Genomic DNA, 18,236 nt, shown 5'->3' on the forward strand with positions numbered 1-18,236 from the left:
TAGAGAGGTGACGCGCGCCTGTGGCAGGAGCCTCCATAGGCGCGCATCACCTCTCCAGCCGGGAGAGCACGCGCGGGGTTAAAGAAGCCCCCTGCGACCCTCTCCCGGCTGGAGAGGTGACGCGCGCATATGGCAGGAGCCTCCATAGGCGCGCATCACCTCTCCAGCCAGGAGAGCGCGCGCGGGGCTAAAGAAGCCATAGCCCCGCGACCCTCTCCCAGCTAGAGAAATGACGCGTGACTATGGCAGCAGCCTCTCTGCTGCGCCTTTCCGCTGCTCCCTGACCTGCTCTTTGGGGCTGGTGGTGGGCTTCCCCCCGCCAGCCCCAAAGAGCAGGTCGAAAGGAACCTGAAGCCTGGAGAGCGAGAGGGGTCGGTGCGCACTGACCCCTCTCGCTCTTCAGGCTTCCAAGGTAGCCGCCTGAACGCACCTTGTTTTAGAGCGGGAAAACAAGAGGGGGGAAATTCTCCCACTCTCTGCGCAGCGCCTCCTGCCGCTTCACTGAAGGGGCGCTGGGCAGAGAGCGGAAGAATTTTTCCCCCTTGTTCTCCTCCCTCTAAAACAAGGTGCGTTCTATTGTCCGGTGCGTCCTATGGTGCGAAAAATACGGTAGTCTACAAGACAGGACTGCAGTTTACCACTTGATGTGGAGTCCTCCTTGGGCATCAAATCTGCTCTTAGTAAACGATTAAAATAGACCTGGTGCCAGGAAAGTGTTCTGTTTTGAGTGTGAGGCTGGAGCCCTTGCCACCTGCAGACCTACTCATGAGTGAGCACTCTTAACATGATTGTAGTTACAGGTGGTAGCTGTGTTGGTCTGCCGTAGTTGAAACAAAACAAAACAAAACAAATTAAATTAAATTAAAAAAACCAGTAAGCATCCCCAGTCTGGCATATGCAGTAGCAACAGCAACATCAACGTAAGAAATAAAATAAAAAAATTCCTTCCAGTAGCACCTTAAAGAACAACTAGATCTGAAGAAGTGTGCATGCACATGAAAGCTCATACCAATAACTAACCACCTAAACATTAGGAAGAACTTCCTGACAGTAAGAGCTATTCAACAGTGGAATTTGCTGCCAAGGAGTGTGGTGGAGTCTCCTTCTTTGGAGGTCTTTAAGCAGAGGCTTGACAACCATATGTCAGGAGTGCTCTGATGGTGTTTCCTGCTTGGCAGGGGGTTGGACTCGATGGCCCTTGTGGCCTCTTCCAACTCTATGATTCTATGATTCTATGAATTAACTTAGTTGGTCTCTAAGGTGCTACTGGAAGGAATTTTTTTATTTTATTTCTTACGTTGCTGTTGTGTTGCTACTGCATATGCCAGACTGGGGATGCTTACTGTCTTTTGCTCTTTGAAAGCGCAGATGGCATACTAACATTTTTTTAAAAATTTGAACCAAACTTAGATGGTGCCAAGAAGCCCACAGGTGAATGATTAACAGTAGTAAATAAAGTAACAATTTGTGTTGTCTCATAGCAGGCATAGTTCTGTCAAATTATAGGGAAGGTTTATAAGCCTAAATGTTCAGCACAACAGTGGTAGTGGTGGCTTGTAACAGAAAGGGAAGAGCATTATGCAGGTTTCAATTAATGAGTCCCTGCACAAGGACTTCCACTTATGTGATGGGGCTTTCCCCCCTCCTCTGGCTACACTCCTGAAATTGGCTTGGAGTGGTGGGAACACCCCCAGAACACACGAGGGGAGATCATTCCATCTGGGAAGCCAAAATGCTTGTCCTGATGGAAAGATTGCCTTAGCACAACATTGAATTCCTCCCAATAGATTAAATAACTGGTTGGTATAATTTGACCAAACTGCGGGAGGTAGTGGAGGACAGAGGTGCCTGGCGTGCTCTGGTCCATGGGGTCACGAAGAGTCGGACACGACTAAACGACTAAACAACAACAACAATAATTGGGTGTGGCTTTAGTAGTCAGATTTAAATTAAAGAAGATGGAACACACAAACATATATATTTCTCCATGGGGAAGCCTTTGCTTATTTACCCGAATGATACTCAGAATAAATTGTGATTAACATTCCTTTTTATGTTTTAGATAGTTATCTACAACTTGCTTATATTATAGATCTTTCAATATAGAATTGAGTTGAGACCAAAAATACAATTATTATTTAAATACTGTTTTGGTAGTAATATGTATTGAGTTATTTAATTTAAAGCTGGGTGGAAAACATAATGATCACCATTGGTAATTATTATTATTTCATTTCATTTATACCCTTCCCATCTGGCTAGGTTTCTGTGGGATGGGCAGATATGTAATCATTGATATTTTCTGTCTCCCCTCTACCTTTCAGGAGTTGGGCATGAGTTTCAAAAGGCATCGGTTGATAAGTCGTTTTCAAGAGGTTGGAGCCGTGATCAGCCTGGACAAGCCCCAATGAGACAGCGCAGTGCAACAACTACTGGATCTCCAGGAACAGAAAAGGCCAGAAGTATTGTGCGACAAAAAACAGTTGGTATGTAATAGAGAACATAGATGTTACACAAAAAAGTCAGAAGGGAAATTAATAGACCCAATGCACGTAAATAACTTTCTACATATGCTTTGGGTGTGTCACAGCTAGTAATACATTTTTGTATGTAAGTCTGGGCAGTCTTGTGTGGTGTGAGATGAAGAAGTAATTGCCCTTTGACTGTTAGATGCAAATTATTTTTACAGATATACCCAAACATGTGGTCACTATGCACTGATCCTGCGATCCATTATGTATGTACCACATAAGGATTTGTCTTATACAACTGAAATCTTGTGTAGATTTCATCATAGACCCATTGCAAGCACAGCATCTACAGTTGCTGCTGCATGTGCCGCTACCCCTACTTTTGATGGCATGCTGTATAGATACCTCTGTTTCAAAAGACATCTGTTATGGACAAATTTATGAGCTAGGCTAGAGCATAGCATCCTAGGATGTAAGGAAAACTGGCAAGATCTTTTCTAGTAGCAAGTGTTTCTGTGTGTTTCAAACCAGAATTAGCTGGCTTTGCGTTCTAGCACACCTGTTACAAAAAGAAAGAGTGTGATATCATAATGTTACTATGTGATTGACAGGTGGGCAGGCCCCTCACACCTATCCATGAGGCCAATCTTGGTAAGGATCTGGCCCATGGAACCGAAAAAGTTCCCCACATTTGATATAGAGTGTTTCACTAAAGGGAAAGCCAGATGTGAGACCTGAAACACTGTTATGGACTTACTTGTGCTTATCCTGAAGCTCATAGGACTTTATGTCCCAGTGTGCATCCATTAACTCTGATTGTGTACCAAATGTTAGCATAGCAGTTTGTAATTGAGGCCGTTGTACAGCCACAGAGACTATGTATCATGTTTGAGGCTGCTGTTACTCCCTATTAAAAAGGTAAAGGGACCCCTGACCATTAGGTCCAGTCGTGGACGACTCTGGGGTTGCGGCGCTCATCTCGCTTTATTGGCCGAGGGAGCCAGCATACAGCTTCCAGGTCATGTGGCCAGCATGACTAAGCCGCTTCTGCCGAACCAGAGCAGCGCACGGAAACGCCGTTTACCTTCCCGCCGGAGCGGTACCTATTTATCTACTTGCACTTTGACGTGTTTTCGAACTGCTAGGTTGGCAGGAGCAGAGACTGAGCAACGGGAGCTCACCCCGTTGCAGGGATTCAAACCACCCACCTTCTGATCGGCAAGTCCTAGGCTCTGTGGTTTAACCGACAGCGCCACCCACGTTAACCACAGTATGTTGCATCAAAGCCACTGAAAACTGCATGTCCACAACAATGGCTTAAACACAGGGGTGAACTCAGTGGAGACAAAATTCATGAATGTTGTGCTGGCAGGTGTTGTACCAACACAATCTGCTCTCCCGGCATAACAGTTTATTTCACTGAACTTTGGGGAAATCTGGCACCATGAAATGGTTCTTCCCCTTTCCACTCATATTTGTGCAGAAAGCAGAGACTGTGTTTGAAATCTGGGGTACATTGGCAACCAGAGGCAGATCCAGTTTAAATTCTGATTTCTTTCTGCATCCCATATCCTTTGGTTGACATCGCCACAGTATGGCCTCCTTCAAAGGACTAGAGATGACAACACATTCTTTATTCTTGGTCACTTTTGTGTAGGCTGTGAACAAAACTTTATCTCTATAGCTGTTTCAGCCATCACAGTCTCAGTCGCATTCAGGTACTCTTGGAATTTCCTCCACATGGCCCATCTTTCTGAGTTTTTGGGAGCTTTTCTTCATTCCTCCTCGGATTATGAGACCAATGCCCTCACGTGGCAATAGAGACGCAGGTGGTAGTCAACCTAGTGGTTGTCAGGATGCGTTGGTGTTGGCCCTATAGTTGGTTGACCCACCTCTGGAGTAAAAACATAAGTTCTGCACATACATTATGTATCCCTACCTTTGTCCTTTGCTTATGGGTGTTCCCCAGACGCATTCCAAAAGAACATGGAAGCGTTAGGTAAGTTCTAGACTAGAGCAAAAGGAGTAGACCATACATGAAGCAAATGGGTGGCATTTTCTTAGGTGTTGTGTTCCTTTAAACTTGGCACCATCATTGTTCAGAGAACCCTGGGACCCAGTAATATGCAGAATAAACAAAAATAGTGAGCATAAAAATACTAAGAATATTTATCAATGGGTGAGGTTGCAACAGATATAGATATATAATATATATGAAGCCTAATGAGAGAAAAAAGAAAAGTGAACAAAAGGAGTCAGGGGAAATGTATTCATTTTTTTCTGAGGTTTGTATACAAATAGCATACACTTTGAGGGCAAAATCGCTCAGATCTGTACTGAACTTGTTGCCACAGTTGAGTTTCAACCTGCTCATGGGCATAGGTGGGCCACCAGTGCTTCTTGGCTGTCATCCACATCCTCTGCAGGAGTAGGAGGATCGGACCAGACCTGCACAAAAGTAAGAGCAGACATGGTCAGTATAAACATAGGATCCCCCCCATCCAGGCCCCTGGTCCAGTCCATGAGGCCCAGCTGTGAGGGACTCCACTCCCATGCACACACTGCCTTGTAAGGTACAAGCATTTGTTTCTTGGAGCTGCAGTATGTTTCCACATGCACCATGGGCCGAGGGTCAAAGGTGAGCCTTTCTACTGGCCAAGCTCTGTAGTTACTTGTTGGAGGGTGGCAGGGGTGTGAACTGTTCTCTGCCCTCTTGTGTGAGAGTTTGCCGGGTGGCATGGTTGGTTCCCAGACGGCTCTCCCATTTCCCAGACTGATCTTGGGGGTAGGTGGGCTCCATGAAGGCTTTTCTGTGTGCGGGTTTCTTGCTCGCTGGAGGGCTGGTTCCAAGTGCCTGTTTGAGAGTGAAGCTCAGGAGAGAGATGTGAATAATAGCTGCATTCCCTCCCCTATGCTGGGGAGGTGGGCTTTGCTGAAAGGGCAGCTAAAAGTTCTCTTGTTTCTGTCTTTGCATAGTAGTCTGTGCTCAGTGTTCCTGGGGGTGCAGAGTGTTCTTCCTCCTTGGTGCCCATTCTCCAGAGCCCATCTCTAGAACCCAAATTCCCTGCATGAGGAGTGTGTGAGGCATAATCCTGCGCCATGCAAGGTGTCGTGTTGTTTGCGTTTGACGCATGCTGAGGTTATATCCTGCTGGTGCTGTGCGTTGATTTGCTACAGGCCTCCTCAGCACCTGGAGCTCTCCCATGCTGCCATGGGTGTAGCTGGCAAGGGGAAGCAGCTCAATTTTCCCAGATTGGTCCTGCCCCATTGTTTTCTATGGGACGGGTCTGTCTTGGGCCAGCCACTTGATTAGTGGATGTTCCATCTGTTTGCAGGGCCACAGTCATGGCCTGAGGGGAGCGAATGTGACAGCCAGGCACCCTCACCCCCAGCAAACCTCTTTCTTGCCCTCAACACCTTCCATTTGGGGATATTACACCTTTGGCTGATTAACATCTTATACCCCTTTTAAACATGTTTGGGGAGGGAGGGTTATTGGTGTTGTAATTTTATGTTGTGAACTGCCCTGAGATCTGTGAATGAAGGGCGGTAGACAAATTTAATAAATAATAATAGTTCTGCCCACTGGGCTACTCATGGGCAGGGGAAAGGTCTGCCGGCAAAGGGATTTTCCACTGGCGTGGATGGCTCTGCCATATCCTAACTCACTCCAGCCCAATGAGTCTGGGTTTGGGATTGCACAGTAAGTCTGATTATCACCAAAAACTATTGAATGTTAACTTGGCTATATAAAGCTAATATTGTGGATAGAACTCATATAACTTGAATATAGTTAGTAGGCTCTTTAGATGCACTGGGCACATGAAAGTCGTTCACTCACTTCAGCTATGTAATCAGTCCATTTATAAAAAGTCCATTTATAAAAAGATTATTCAGTGCTTTAAATTAAGGAAGAATTTGAGCTTGAATTCTTTGAGATTCAAATGGAATGAGAGGTGCAAAACTCAGAAAGTTATTGGGGATGGTGGAGTCTGGATTGTACTAAGTTGAATGTGTTAAAACCCTCGTTAGCAATGCAGTCTGGTTTTGCATTTTAAGATTATGATCTGAAAATAGAGACGATGTTTGCACTTTCGTAACCCCAGCAAATCTTTAATAAAAACACTTTTTTAAAAGATTATGATGCAATTAGGAGCAGTAGTCTGTGCTGCAATTTATAATCTTGTAAGGCATTGAACTACAAAGCCATTGCTTAGAATAGATACCAGGGGATAATACCAGTGTAGAAACTTAGATCCAAGGAGGGCATATGTTAGGCAGGAAAGTTGGATTCTCACCTTGTGTTTAAAAACACTTGCTTTGTTTTTCTGCCTCCATGTTTTAATGTTTCCATTTAGATGGCATGTTTTGCATCCTTTTTTGCTGTATTGGTATATTTTAGTTAAATGTTATGCTTCCTCAGACTTTTACAATTTAAGACATCTTTGCTCTTTGTTTGCTTAAAAAAACTGAATTGTTTAATGTTCTAAATTTATTTTCTAAAGTAATTCCTGCAATTACTTAAAATAATGCTATTAGGAAATCAGTAGAACTCATTACACACTCTTAAGCTATTCAAGTCAATGATTTATTTACATGGAGAAAATAATATGTAACTCAAGCTGACCATTGATACAGTTGCAGCTATTGGGAAGTGATCCCATAAACATACTGGCTGAAAAATGTGCTGCTTTGAGCTAGTTGCTCTTAGTTCCCATTGAAATAAATGAAACTTAAGTCATGAGTAACTCGACCCAATGGAACCTATGTTAAGGTAACTTAGGCTGCAATGCTACACCTGCTCACCTGAGTGTAAGCCCCATTGAACTTGTGGGACTTGCTTCTGAGTAGATGTGTATAGTATTGTACTGTGAGTCTGAATCCAAAGCATATCAGTCACATGTTACATTCCCTTTACAGATACCTTGACAGGGATGGAGTGCAAGTGAGGACATATTTTTAAATGTCTGGACCTGTTCATGAAGCTTCTATGACCAGAAAGGAACCTAGTTTGTTTTCATTATTTGAAGCTCTTCAGACTAAAAGATGCTCACTTAAAAAAAGGAAACGTTAGATCAGAGCAAGTGCAAGACATGTGCTTTAACAGTGCACAATTATATACACTCTTTAGTGTTCATGCCATGGCCTTCAGCTTGTTGACATTTTTCAACTTGGGAAGAAATTCTATTGAGCTCAGTGGCGCTTCTGAGAATACACACCTGTTAGTGTTTTACTTTGAATACACAGTAATTGTAGTTGTCAAAATATAGGCATTATTGCTGTCTAGCATTTTTAAAAAATCAACTCAAAATGTTTTATGTGCCCACTGATTATTTTTTTCCTTACAGCTCTGCCAATATCTGCCGTGCTGAAATGTTTTAATTTAAATTTTCTTCCTTTTTATCTTTGTTTTCTCTGTTGCTGCTTTTTCTGTGACACAGCCTTTCATTATAGTCACTCTTCTTTTTTTTCCTTCCCCACTTCTTTCTTTTCCTTTTTTAAAGCCATGAGAAGCCGATCCATTGGTGAATGTGCTCTGCCATCGGCCTATATACGCAGTGCTAAAAGTGCTCCTGTTCTGATCCATACTTCCAAACCCTTCTTGCCTGATATTGTTCTCACTCCCCTTTCTGATGAGCTTTCAGGTAGTGCCACCTCTGCTAATTTCTGCACCCCCTTTTCACTTTTTTAACCCTTCTGCTTTCAAAGACTGCATAATCACTCCATTTTTCAAAGTAAAATATTTAGGGGTGGGGAGGAAATGGGGAAGAGATGAGAGTGGATATTTTGAGTTTTGTGGTATGCTATATTTACAGCTCATTCTGGAACTGTGAGAAGCTAGCGCTGTGCCAATTCCTATAGAAGTAATGCAATGTTCTGCTTTACAGCCGAATTTTTTAAAAGTTGATTTGACACAAATATCTGAGATATATTGTTGAACTAGGTTTTCTACATCAAATGCCAGGGCAGAAGGATGAAGAAAAAAATTCTCATTGACAGTCTTCAGCATGGAGAGGTTGAGGATATTTTCTATCATCGCTGTTTGGTCATTGTATTTTAATTTACCGGCATCATAGCCTTCTCCTTTTGATTGTTTATTATAATCAATGTCTTGCTGACTATGTCAGTAAATGCATAAGAATGACTAAAGAGGGGTTTACATTAGTAAATACCACATTAAAAACTCATCAATAGACCCAGAAAAAAGTATGTTATTACTTATAACAGTATTATAAACACTTAAGTGCTAACTGTTGTGTATGTTTCTTTTAAAAGACACAACTAGCTGTTCTTCTGTTAACAAAACCCTTGACCCATCTCTAGAAAAACAACATTTTTTAAGCCCCCCAATGAACCATATTATAATAATGATTTTTAAGCTCTGTTCATAGGTATTGTGTCAGTGATAGGCAGCCTCAAGAAATGCTTCACAGCTATGGTGGGTTTTCTGTTGAAGCAACCACATTTTATCTCCTGTGCCACTGAATCCCAAGCTATAAATGTATTGTGTTTTTGTTCACATTTCAAATATGCTGAATCATGTATACTGTGATTCGTTGTTTCATAATGCCAGTCAGTTTCAAAGGCTTGTTCGGAGATGATATTTGTAGTAGCTGTTTCGGAAGCGGGGTGTGCGTTTTCTTGCTTGCTTTTTCTCTTCTGTTCCTCTCTTCCATTTTCCTGCCTTATTCATTCATTCTTTTGTTTACCTTGGTGTGCTTGGCTCTGGGTCTTTTGGGGGATTATGCACACATGAAGGTGATGGATGGTTGATGAAGGACCCTGGGTGAGAGGCAGGGAAGGAAAGAGATCCCAAGGTGAGAGGCTGGGAGAAGAAAGGGATGCTCCCAGGTAAGAGCTGGGAGAGTCTAAAACATGGGTAGGCAAACTAAGGCCCGGGGGCCGGATCTGGCTCAATCGCCTTCTAAATCCGGCCCACGGACGGTCCGGGAATCAGTGTGTTTTCACATGAGTAGAATGAGTGCTTTTATTTAAAATGCATCTCTGGGTTATTTGTGGGGCATAGGAATTCATTCTTCTTCTTCTTTTCAAAATATAGTCTGGCCCCCCACAAGGTCTGAAGGACAGTGGACCGGCCCCCTGCTGAAAAAGTTTGCTGACCCCTGGTCTAAAACTTCCTTTGTGAGACAAGAGTTAAGAGCCAACCGTGAGAGAGGACTCCACCTTTTCTTTTTGTTTCTGCTTTTATTTAGATTAGTTTGTTTTTAATTGTATGGTATTATTAAAAAACCTTAATAAAATTTTACGGGGTGGGTGGGAAACAGAAGTGAGATGGACGGCAAAGTGTTGCTGTGTGAAGTGCTCCTGTTGAGGGGGCCAGCCAGGCAACTTTGTTGTCTTCAAGCACACTCCAGTCATTCTCCCTTAGACCTGCAGCTGTGTATCAGTGAGGCTCCATAACGGCTAGAGGAAATAATTTTTTTAAAAAGTTTTTTCTTGTAGTTCTGTTTATTTTTTTCCTAGACTCCCATCCCTTTCTTCCCCTACCCCCAGCAGCATGTCCAGACAGGCACAGGACCTTTGAAGGGACAGGCTGTCTGTGTTCACCTTTCAAAACAACACTACAAATGCCTTCCTTTTAAGTATAGCCATCAACTAAAGGGGGGAAAAAGCATGTTAATTTGAAATGAGGAGAGTATATTTTTCAGACAGTCTTGACACAGCTTGTTGTTGGGTTTTTTAAAAAAAAAAAGTTCTCATGATTTGCTATTACAGTGGTACCTCAGGTTACATACACTTCAGGTTACATACGCTTCAGGTTACAGACTCCGCTAACCCAGAAATATTACCTCGGGTTAAGAACTTTGCTTCAGGATGAGAACAGAAATTGTGCTCCGGCGGCACGACAGCAGCAGGAGGCCCCATTAGCTAAAGTGGTGCTTCAGGTTAAGAACAACTTCAGGTTAAGAACGGACCTCCGGAATGAATTAAGTACTTAACCCGAGGTACCACTGTATAATATGGAACATTCCCAGTTCGAGCTAAAAGAAAATATTGTGTTGTAAATTATTAAACAGTTCAGAAAATCTGTGTGTTTCTTCTTTAGGTTCCTCAAAGTGGCACCTTTATTGATGCTATATAACTGTGTTTAAACTTCATCAATTAATAATCTAGTCCTAATCATTTATCAATTGGGCTATTGCTATCAAAGAATTGTAGTTTCCATGGATGCTGGTAAAACTAATGATTTTACAATGTTATGCTTAGATTTCTCCACCAAGTTCACCCAACATTTTAAGACCTGCTCACCTCATTCCACAGGCTATTTTTGTAGATTTCAAAAAAATGGAACAATCTGTGTTTTATATCAGGATATGTTGACTATGACAAGATTATGTTATCTGTTACTTAGAAAGTCATTTTCTATATAAACTTATCAGTACAGCTAATGTCTCTAAAAAGTTATCAGCTCAGCTTTGTGTATTATGATTACTGTTTTTCGAGACAAAACTATTATTTTGTCTTAAGAATCTGTTAACATGCCTTGACAGCCTGATGCAGAGAAATAGAGCTGGCTATTTAGGATTTTTTGACAAATTGGAAATGAAGAAGCGTAGAAAACCTTGGGGTCCTTGCATATAATCATAGTTAGACCTTAGTAATCCTAAACAGGATTGTGGAAGTCTTGTGCTTATAAATTTTGGGGAGGCGTTGAGATGGGTCAGTGGCTTAACAGAATAAGGCAGCTTCTGACATTCCTAAGAAGACTGTGCTGGTGGCACTTTGTGTATTTGGGTACGCAGAACAGTAACAAATGGCTGCACAGGAAACAACATGTAGTTTAACATTTCTGGGTGCAATCTTGTTTTCTTCGTGGAGCAGCCTTCCCATCCCAACTAAACTGTGTACATTGCATAGTGGTAGAACAATCCTACACTTAGATTCTGCAGCAAAAATATGTGAGACAGGATTATTTTAGCCGTATGTGTGGTGTGTTTGGTATCTTTTCTCTACCTTTCTGTGAAACAGTCAGCCTTACAACCAAAGTAAAGCAACCAAAACATAGAAATCAAACAGCACACAATGTTTAAAAATGTATTAGAAGAGAATGGTATTCTACGAAGAATTGCTGAAATAAAATAGGTTAATAAGAGCACCACAAGCTTCATATTTAAATTTAATGTCATCTTCAGTGTTTGCATCTTCAGTGTTTAAAAGGGTGCAGAGGTGCTTCTGTGACTATTTAGGACTCATTTTGCAGTGTGTCCCCCTGGAGCTGTAGTCCAGATCCACTCGAAAGGAAATCTGAAGGGTTGCTATAAGAGTTTCCATGAACCTCTTTGTTGTGCATTAGAGTCTAGACCTTATATCAGTGGGGCTTCTGCAGGAAATTATGAAAGAGATTTCCTTTGGTTTTTAAGTGTTTTGTAGGTGTGTAAATTTTAACACAGCTAGCTTTTGTTCTCTTCTCTCACCTCACCTCCTAAGACGGTATACTGCTTTCAGCAGAATTCTAAAACAGCAAGGGAAAAGGTGAAGTGGGCTCTTACCTGTAAGTATTGATCCCCCCCCCCATATTCTTAGTGCTAGTTCAGCTCATCCTGAGGGAACAATGGCTCCTTCGTTAGGATTCATTTTTGGCCATTTTGATCATTAAAAAATAAAGATAAGTCAGCTGTAGGTTCAGTAATTGTCAGACTTCCTCTGGATCATCGTATTAGCTTTTTAGGTTCCTATAAGAAACTAGTATCCAATTTTTAAGAGGTGCTTCAGAAGATCCCAATTGGAGACTGAAAGATGTGTTCATTTGTTCGTAGCTAGCCTTTTAGAGTTAGGCAACCATCTGCTTTCTTTCACTTGAATGAGGGATCACCCATTATGGACATACCTACCTAGGTGTTTTGTGTGTGTGTGTGTGAGTGTGTGTGTGTGTGTGTGAGAGAGAGAGAGAGAGAGAGAGAGAGAGAGAGAGAGAGAAAGAAAGAAAGAAAGAAAGAAAGAAAGAAAGAAAGAAAGAAAGAAAGAAATATTAATAATTAAAGATGATACAGCTCCCTCAACATATTGAGTCAACTTGTGGCTAGAAATATTGTCAGTTCTTAGGTTACATATTTTCCCAAAACAGTCTATATTATAAGTCATTATTTCTGATTCCATGAATTAGTATTTCATAATTTATTGGCACAGCCCTAGCTTTAACAGCATTTCCATGTCTCCCATGATCTTGCTCTGTTTCCATGCATGTTAATATTTTAAGACTGTTCTGGTGGTCTAACTCATATCTCACATTGTACTAGATAGCATATATGTGCACGTATGTGCACATGTGTGTGTGTGTGTGTGTTTAACAACGTTTTAGTTTTTGGTGGAGAATATTTTATGGTTCTTAAGGACTTCTTTTTAAAGCGTATCACTACCTTGCAGTAGTGAACAAACAAAACAATAGTATATATATATTAGATTTATGTACTTGATTTCCTAAATACATACTTTTTCTACAGACATGGATGATGCTCAAATCCTCCCACGTCCACCTCGCGTCAGACATTTTTCACAGAGTGAGGAAACACCCAGTGAAGTTTTTGATGCGTTGAACGAGGAGCAGACACTTCCACGAAGTAGCAGCACATCTGACATCCTGGAACCATTCACAGTTGAGCGAGTCAAAGGTGCAGTTCCTGTCATTGACGATTCATCCCATCATGCGCCAAGCTTACAGAGTTCCACAGAGGCCTCTTCAATATGTAGATCCACTGAAAGTCATGTTACTGATACAAATAGCCGAGAGTCCTCTCTGGAAGTTGGGGATAGTATTTATGACCATCTCTGTCATTTGGTAGGCCCGGTAGAACTTTCAGATACAGCCTTTGAACAAAACCAGTATGTTGACCTTGAAGGTGAAGATGATCTTCTTTCCTCTCTGAGAGAATATCTTAAGGAAAACGAAGAACTTTGCAGTAGCATTGAGATAGATAAGCATGAGCCTTCTTCTCATGAAGTTGATGCAGGAATGATAAATTGTAGGAATGATAAATTGCCATTGGATGGAGTAGAGCATACAGACCAGACTGTTACATGTGCAAGTAGTACCACTGTTGCAGAAAGTGCCGATGATGCAGAACTGCAATTGGAGCAAAACCAAAGTGGCTTTATAAGTAATATTGCACCTACACAAGTAGACAGTTCTACAGGAAGCCAAGCTGATAAAGCTAAACATTTAAACATTGATAAGCCCATCCAAAATCTGCCTGATCCCAGGTCAAGTAGCCCTAGAGAAAAGGAAACGAAGAGGTATTTGTTCAGACAAATTGCCACTGATGTAGATGTATCTGTGGAAGCAGTGCTAGCTGAAAAGCATAGAAGTGCCCTCTTTAATGAAAAAATAACCAACACAAGTGTTATGCATGCAAAGAAAATGCCACATAAAGCCTTAGTTAACCCTGAAATGCTTCACATTACTGGCATGAGCAAACTGTCACCAACTAAGAGAAGCATATCTGAAACGGTAACCCATAAGGCTAAAATAATGAAAATAGCAGCTAAAAAGCGAAACAGTGTCCATGTTACTTTTAGGCCATCTACTGAATCAGTTCAGTTTTATAATCCTCTAGAAAACAAAGAGGCCCCCTGGAAAGCAAGACTTCGTAAACTCAGTGGTTTCAGTAGCGGGAGCAGTAGCAACAGCAGCAGCAGCAGCAGCAGCAACACAAGCACCAGCTCATCCACAATGGCTGTGCTGGTCAAACCCGGAATATATAGGCCTCTAGATACAGCCAGTACAACTTCTGCTTATAGTAGGCAAATTAAAGAATCAGGAGATGTTCCAGCATTCGTGTTGCAGAAGGAAAGTATTGGAATAAATCAAATGTCAAACCGTAGCCCACCTAAGCCATCGAGTCAGGAGTCGGGACAACAGCAGGGCTCCCTGGGTGGTGTTTATAAATCTGTTGTACATGCTCTTTCGAAGCCGAAGGCAAATGTTTCCCCACAGAGGCAGAGCAGAGTGCCAGCAGAGGCTCCACTGAGGGATCTGTACAGTCATGTAATGGGCTATTTTGGAAAGAAAGCTGCAGGTGAGCACTAACAGTGTGCGGAGCACAATAGGAGAAAGGCAGCACCAGTTTGGCTTGATGCACCTGAAGCAAGCTCTTATAAAGCAAATCAAAAGGCTTTGGGATGATCAGTGCTTTTCCTGTTTGGTTTTGCATGCGCATATGGCCAGCTGAATTTCCCCCCTCCAGCATAAGTTACTTTGATAAACGTTAAATTACTAATGATCCTTTTTTAAAAATAATAGTGAACCACTTTGCTGCTGAACACTTTAAGAGTAGGGAAGAGGAAGAGATAGTAAATGACCTACCAATGGATCCTGTCTTTATCATATACTTCTCCTGGCAAACCTTGAAAGCCAGTCTTCAACATATATTTGGCATTCATATGCTGTCCAATAGGGTGGGAAATTGTTTTGATATCTCCAATTTATCTTCCTAGTGATCAGTTATTTCAGTTGAGCCAATTGTAGGTTCAGTTAATTTTTCTTCCTCCTCCTCCTCCTGAAAACGAGGCAAGAAAATTTTGAAGTAGGTTTCAAAATTTCCTGTTTGGACTATATTCTTCAAACAATCTGGTGTGGATTTTTGTCATTTTTATTTGAGCTATTTCAAAATATGCTTCAGTGCTTTCTGTGTGCATTCGCTGGAATGGATGCACTGACTTCCTAAGCGACATCTATCACTGCTTTCCCTCCCCCCTGGGGTCATGGAAGTGCATAAAGGTACCATAATAGTTCTCCTTGAGCTAACTGTGAGCCTCTTATGTGTTAACCAAAATGGGCAAGGCTGGCTGTCATTCTAATATCACCATCTTAGTTCATGTGTTCAGTAACTTTTAAAAGAACAATAAATTAACTTTCAGCAGTGAGGTAGGTTTTTTTGCGCTTTTTTTTTTTTATATTGTATGCTGGCATGATTAACAGAATGCTCTGTAATGCATCCTGCATTGAGATGTTAATGCCATCTGAGGGCAGTCTTTGTAAGCATATCACAGTAGACTGGGTAGTAATGTAGATTCTTTCCGGCTAATTTGTTTCAGTATGCTATTTAGTAAAGTTTTCTCTTTAAAAAGCAATGTGCAGTCTGGATTCTAGGAGTATATAGAACGGAATTTTGAAATTTAATACTTCACGATTTTAATATCAAGACCATGTTATACCTCAGATTAACAGTACGGTTGCTTTGCAGTCTTTTGAGGGGATAACACTTTCTCAAAAAAAAAAAAAGATAAACAAGAAAAATAAAACCTTCAAGGTAAAATAACACAATAGTGTAACAGAATTAAAAACAGTGTAATTCTGTGCAATATTGATCATAAACCACTGACCATTTTAAGTCTTCTGTTAATTTTTGAATCATGTCATCTTTCATTGTTTATTAATTTAAGTGTACTCTGTGTCTACAGTACTGCATTGAAACATAATTCATTGGTACATTCTACTTATATGTTTCTCATTAGCATACACCCGCAGAGTTGGGGGGGGGATTATGCATCTGGTGATATGGAGGAATGAAGAATGTGTGCTTAAAGCAAGCATTAACAACTTTAAGTAGTGCTTATCTGTAAGCTTTCTTGCTCTTTCAAAGGTCACACTGGAAATTGACTAACACCTGCTCAGTGGTGATGGCTAGGGGTGGGGGGCGTTGAAGGGTGATGGTAGACGTACTAATTCCTAAAACTAAATTTATTTTATGGGAGAAGGTATTTTTAACTGCATGACATTCTTTTGTATTTACTGTTTTATTTCTGTGCTTTTAAAAAATATTTTGTTATTGAAACTGTTCTTTACTATATACAGTCATTCATTTGCTTTTAGCCAATAGAGAGGATATGAGCCCAAAGCAGGACCCTCTTGGTAGTGATAATGGCAGTAGTAATGCAAATATTCCTGACCTCATGGATGAGTTTATAGCTGAAAGACTGCGCAGTGGTAGTGCTCTGGTAAGCTTTTGCAATTTTCTTTTGTCCTGAAATATACAGTTCTAACGCTAAGCAATTTACAAGATCACCAGTTAATTATGACTGTAAAAATGTTAATAGCTAGTGATGTTTGTTAGTTTGATAACCTCAAATGAAAATGGCTGCAGTAAATGTTATTTGATGGAAACGGAGCTGGACTTAAAAATTGGTAGTACAGTGGTGCCTCACAAGACGAAATTAATTCGTTCCGCAAGTTTTTTCTTCTTGCGAGTTTTTCGTCTTGCGAAGCACGGTTTCCCATAGGAACGCATTGAAAATCAATCAATGCGTTCCTATGGAAACCGACTTCAGACCAGGTCCGGGGACAGTCTGTCCCCCGACCTCTTCTGAAGGCTGGGGGGGACGGACAAGGGCTTTTCTTCCCACCCCCAGCATTTTAAAAAACCCTGGGACAGCGGAGACTTCTCCGCTGTCCGGGGCGATTTAAAAGCCCCCGGGAAGGCAGGCAGGGGGGAGCAAAGACCTTTGCCCCCCGCTGGCCTTCGGAAGAGGTCCTGGACCTCTTCTGAAGGCCGGCGGGGGGCGAAAGTCTTTGCTCCCCCCCCCCGCCTGCCTTCAAAAGCCGTCCGGGATAGCGGAGAAACGAAGGCTGGCGGTGGGAGCCTCCGCTGCCACCCGCCAGCATTTTAAAAAACCCCGGGACAGCGGAGGACTTCTCCGCTGTCCCGGGGCGATTTAAAAGCCCCCGGGAAGGCAGGCAGGGGGGAGCAAAGACTTTTGCCCCCCGCCGGCCTTCGGAAGAGGTCCTGGACCTCTTCTGAAGGCCGGCGTGGGGCGAAAGTCTTTGCTCCCCCCCCCCGCCTGCCTTCAAAAGCCGTCCGGGATAGCGGAGAAACGAAGGCTGGCGGTGGGAGGAGGTCTCTCCGCCCCGCCGCCAGCCTTCGGAGGAGGTCCAAGGACAGTGGGGAAGACGCGCTGCGCTTCCCCACTGTCCCGGAGATTTCCCTATGGGCTTTCGTCTTGCGAAGGAAGCCCATAGGGAAATTTGTTTTGCGAAGCGCCTCCAAAACGGAAAACCCTTTCGTCTAGCGGGTTTTCTGTCTTGCGAGGCGTTCGTCTTGCGGGGCACCACTGTAGCTGAATCATTTAGTTTTGTACAGCCCTTGTCTCTGAAATAGCAAACATGAAAATCTTTTCTGGCTGTAAAAGTGTTTTCTCAAACTATTTCTTCAATTGTAATATTTCTTCAATTAGAATGTGACCAGAAGAGGGAGCAGTCCAGGAAGCTTAGAAGTTCCAAAAGACCTTCCCGATATACTGAACAAGCAGAGCCAAATGCGCCCTGCGGATGACCCAGGTGTGCCTTCTGAGTGGACGTCTCCTGCCAGTGCAGGCAGCAGTGACCTTGTCAGTTCTGACAGCCATTCGGACTCCTTCAGCGCCTTCCAGTATGACGGCCAAAAATTTGAAAGCAAGTATCCCGCATCCAGTTTCCCCTAAAATCATAATACCTTCTCTACATATATTTTTTTGCAATAGACAGCTTTATGCAGAGAAATTGAGAAGAGTGAATGCGCACAGGTTCTGTAAATGATCTGGAGCAAAGTCCACAAAGAATGTGTTTGGCTTTTCATCCATTTTATAAGAGCACACAACTTTGGGAGCAGGTATTTTTGTAGACCTAGATCTGTGAAAGAAACAACAGAATACAGTACAACCTTCTAGGAGCCCTGGCCCTATATGCACGCTGGTGGGGAAGGAACTTCTCAACTTTGCAATCCCTCTTTTCCACTGTGATGGTTTCCTCAGGGTCATGAATATGTGCCTCAC

The 18,236-nt window shown here is 42.3% G+C and overlaps 1 protein-coding gene across 15 annotated transcripts in view; it reads left to right on the plus strand.

Annotated features, from left to right (window-relative positions):
• RALGAPA1 (Ral GTPase activating protein catalytic subunit alpha 1) overlaps nt 1-18,236 on the plus strand; it is a 119,902-nt gene that overhangs the window by 32,772 nt on the left and 68,894 nt on the right. For 5 of the 15 annotated variants that reach the window (XR_013392217.1, XM_077925883.1, XM_028720528.2 and 2 more), the window contains exons 16-20: nt 2,325-2,486; nt 7,976-8,116; nt 12,935-14,506; nt 16,285-16,427; nt 17,661-17,877. Coding sequence is in view for 14 of the 15 variants with exons in the window: in XM_077925883.1 (XP_077782009.1) it covers nt 2,325-2,486; nt 7,976-8,116; nt 12,935-14,506; nt 16,285-16,427; nt 17,661-17,877 (2,235 nt within the window). In the remaining variant the exon portion in view is untranslated. The remainder of the gene's footprint in view (nt 1-2,324; nt 2,487-7,975; nt 8,117-12,934; nt 14,507-16,284; nt 16,428-17,660; nt 17,878-18,236) is intronic. The other 10 variants (XM_028720631.2, XM_028720640.2, XM_028720648.2 and 7 more) reach the window with 5 other exon arrangements.

The sequence above is a fragment of the Podarcis muralis genome, chromosome 1 (assembly GCF_964188315.1).
Source record: "Podarcis muralis chromosome 1, rPodMur119.hap1.1, whole genome shotgun sequence".
NCBI lineage: Eukaryota > Metazoa > Chordata > Lepidosauria > Squamata > Lacertidae > Podarcis > Podarcis muralis.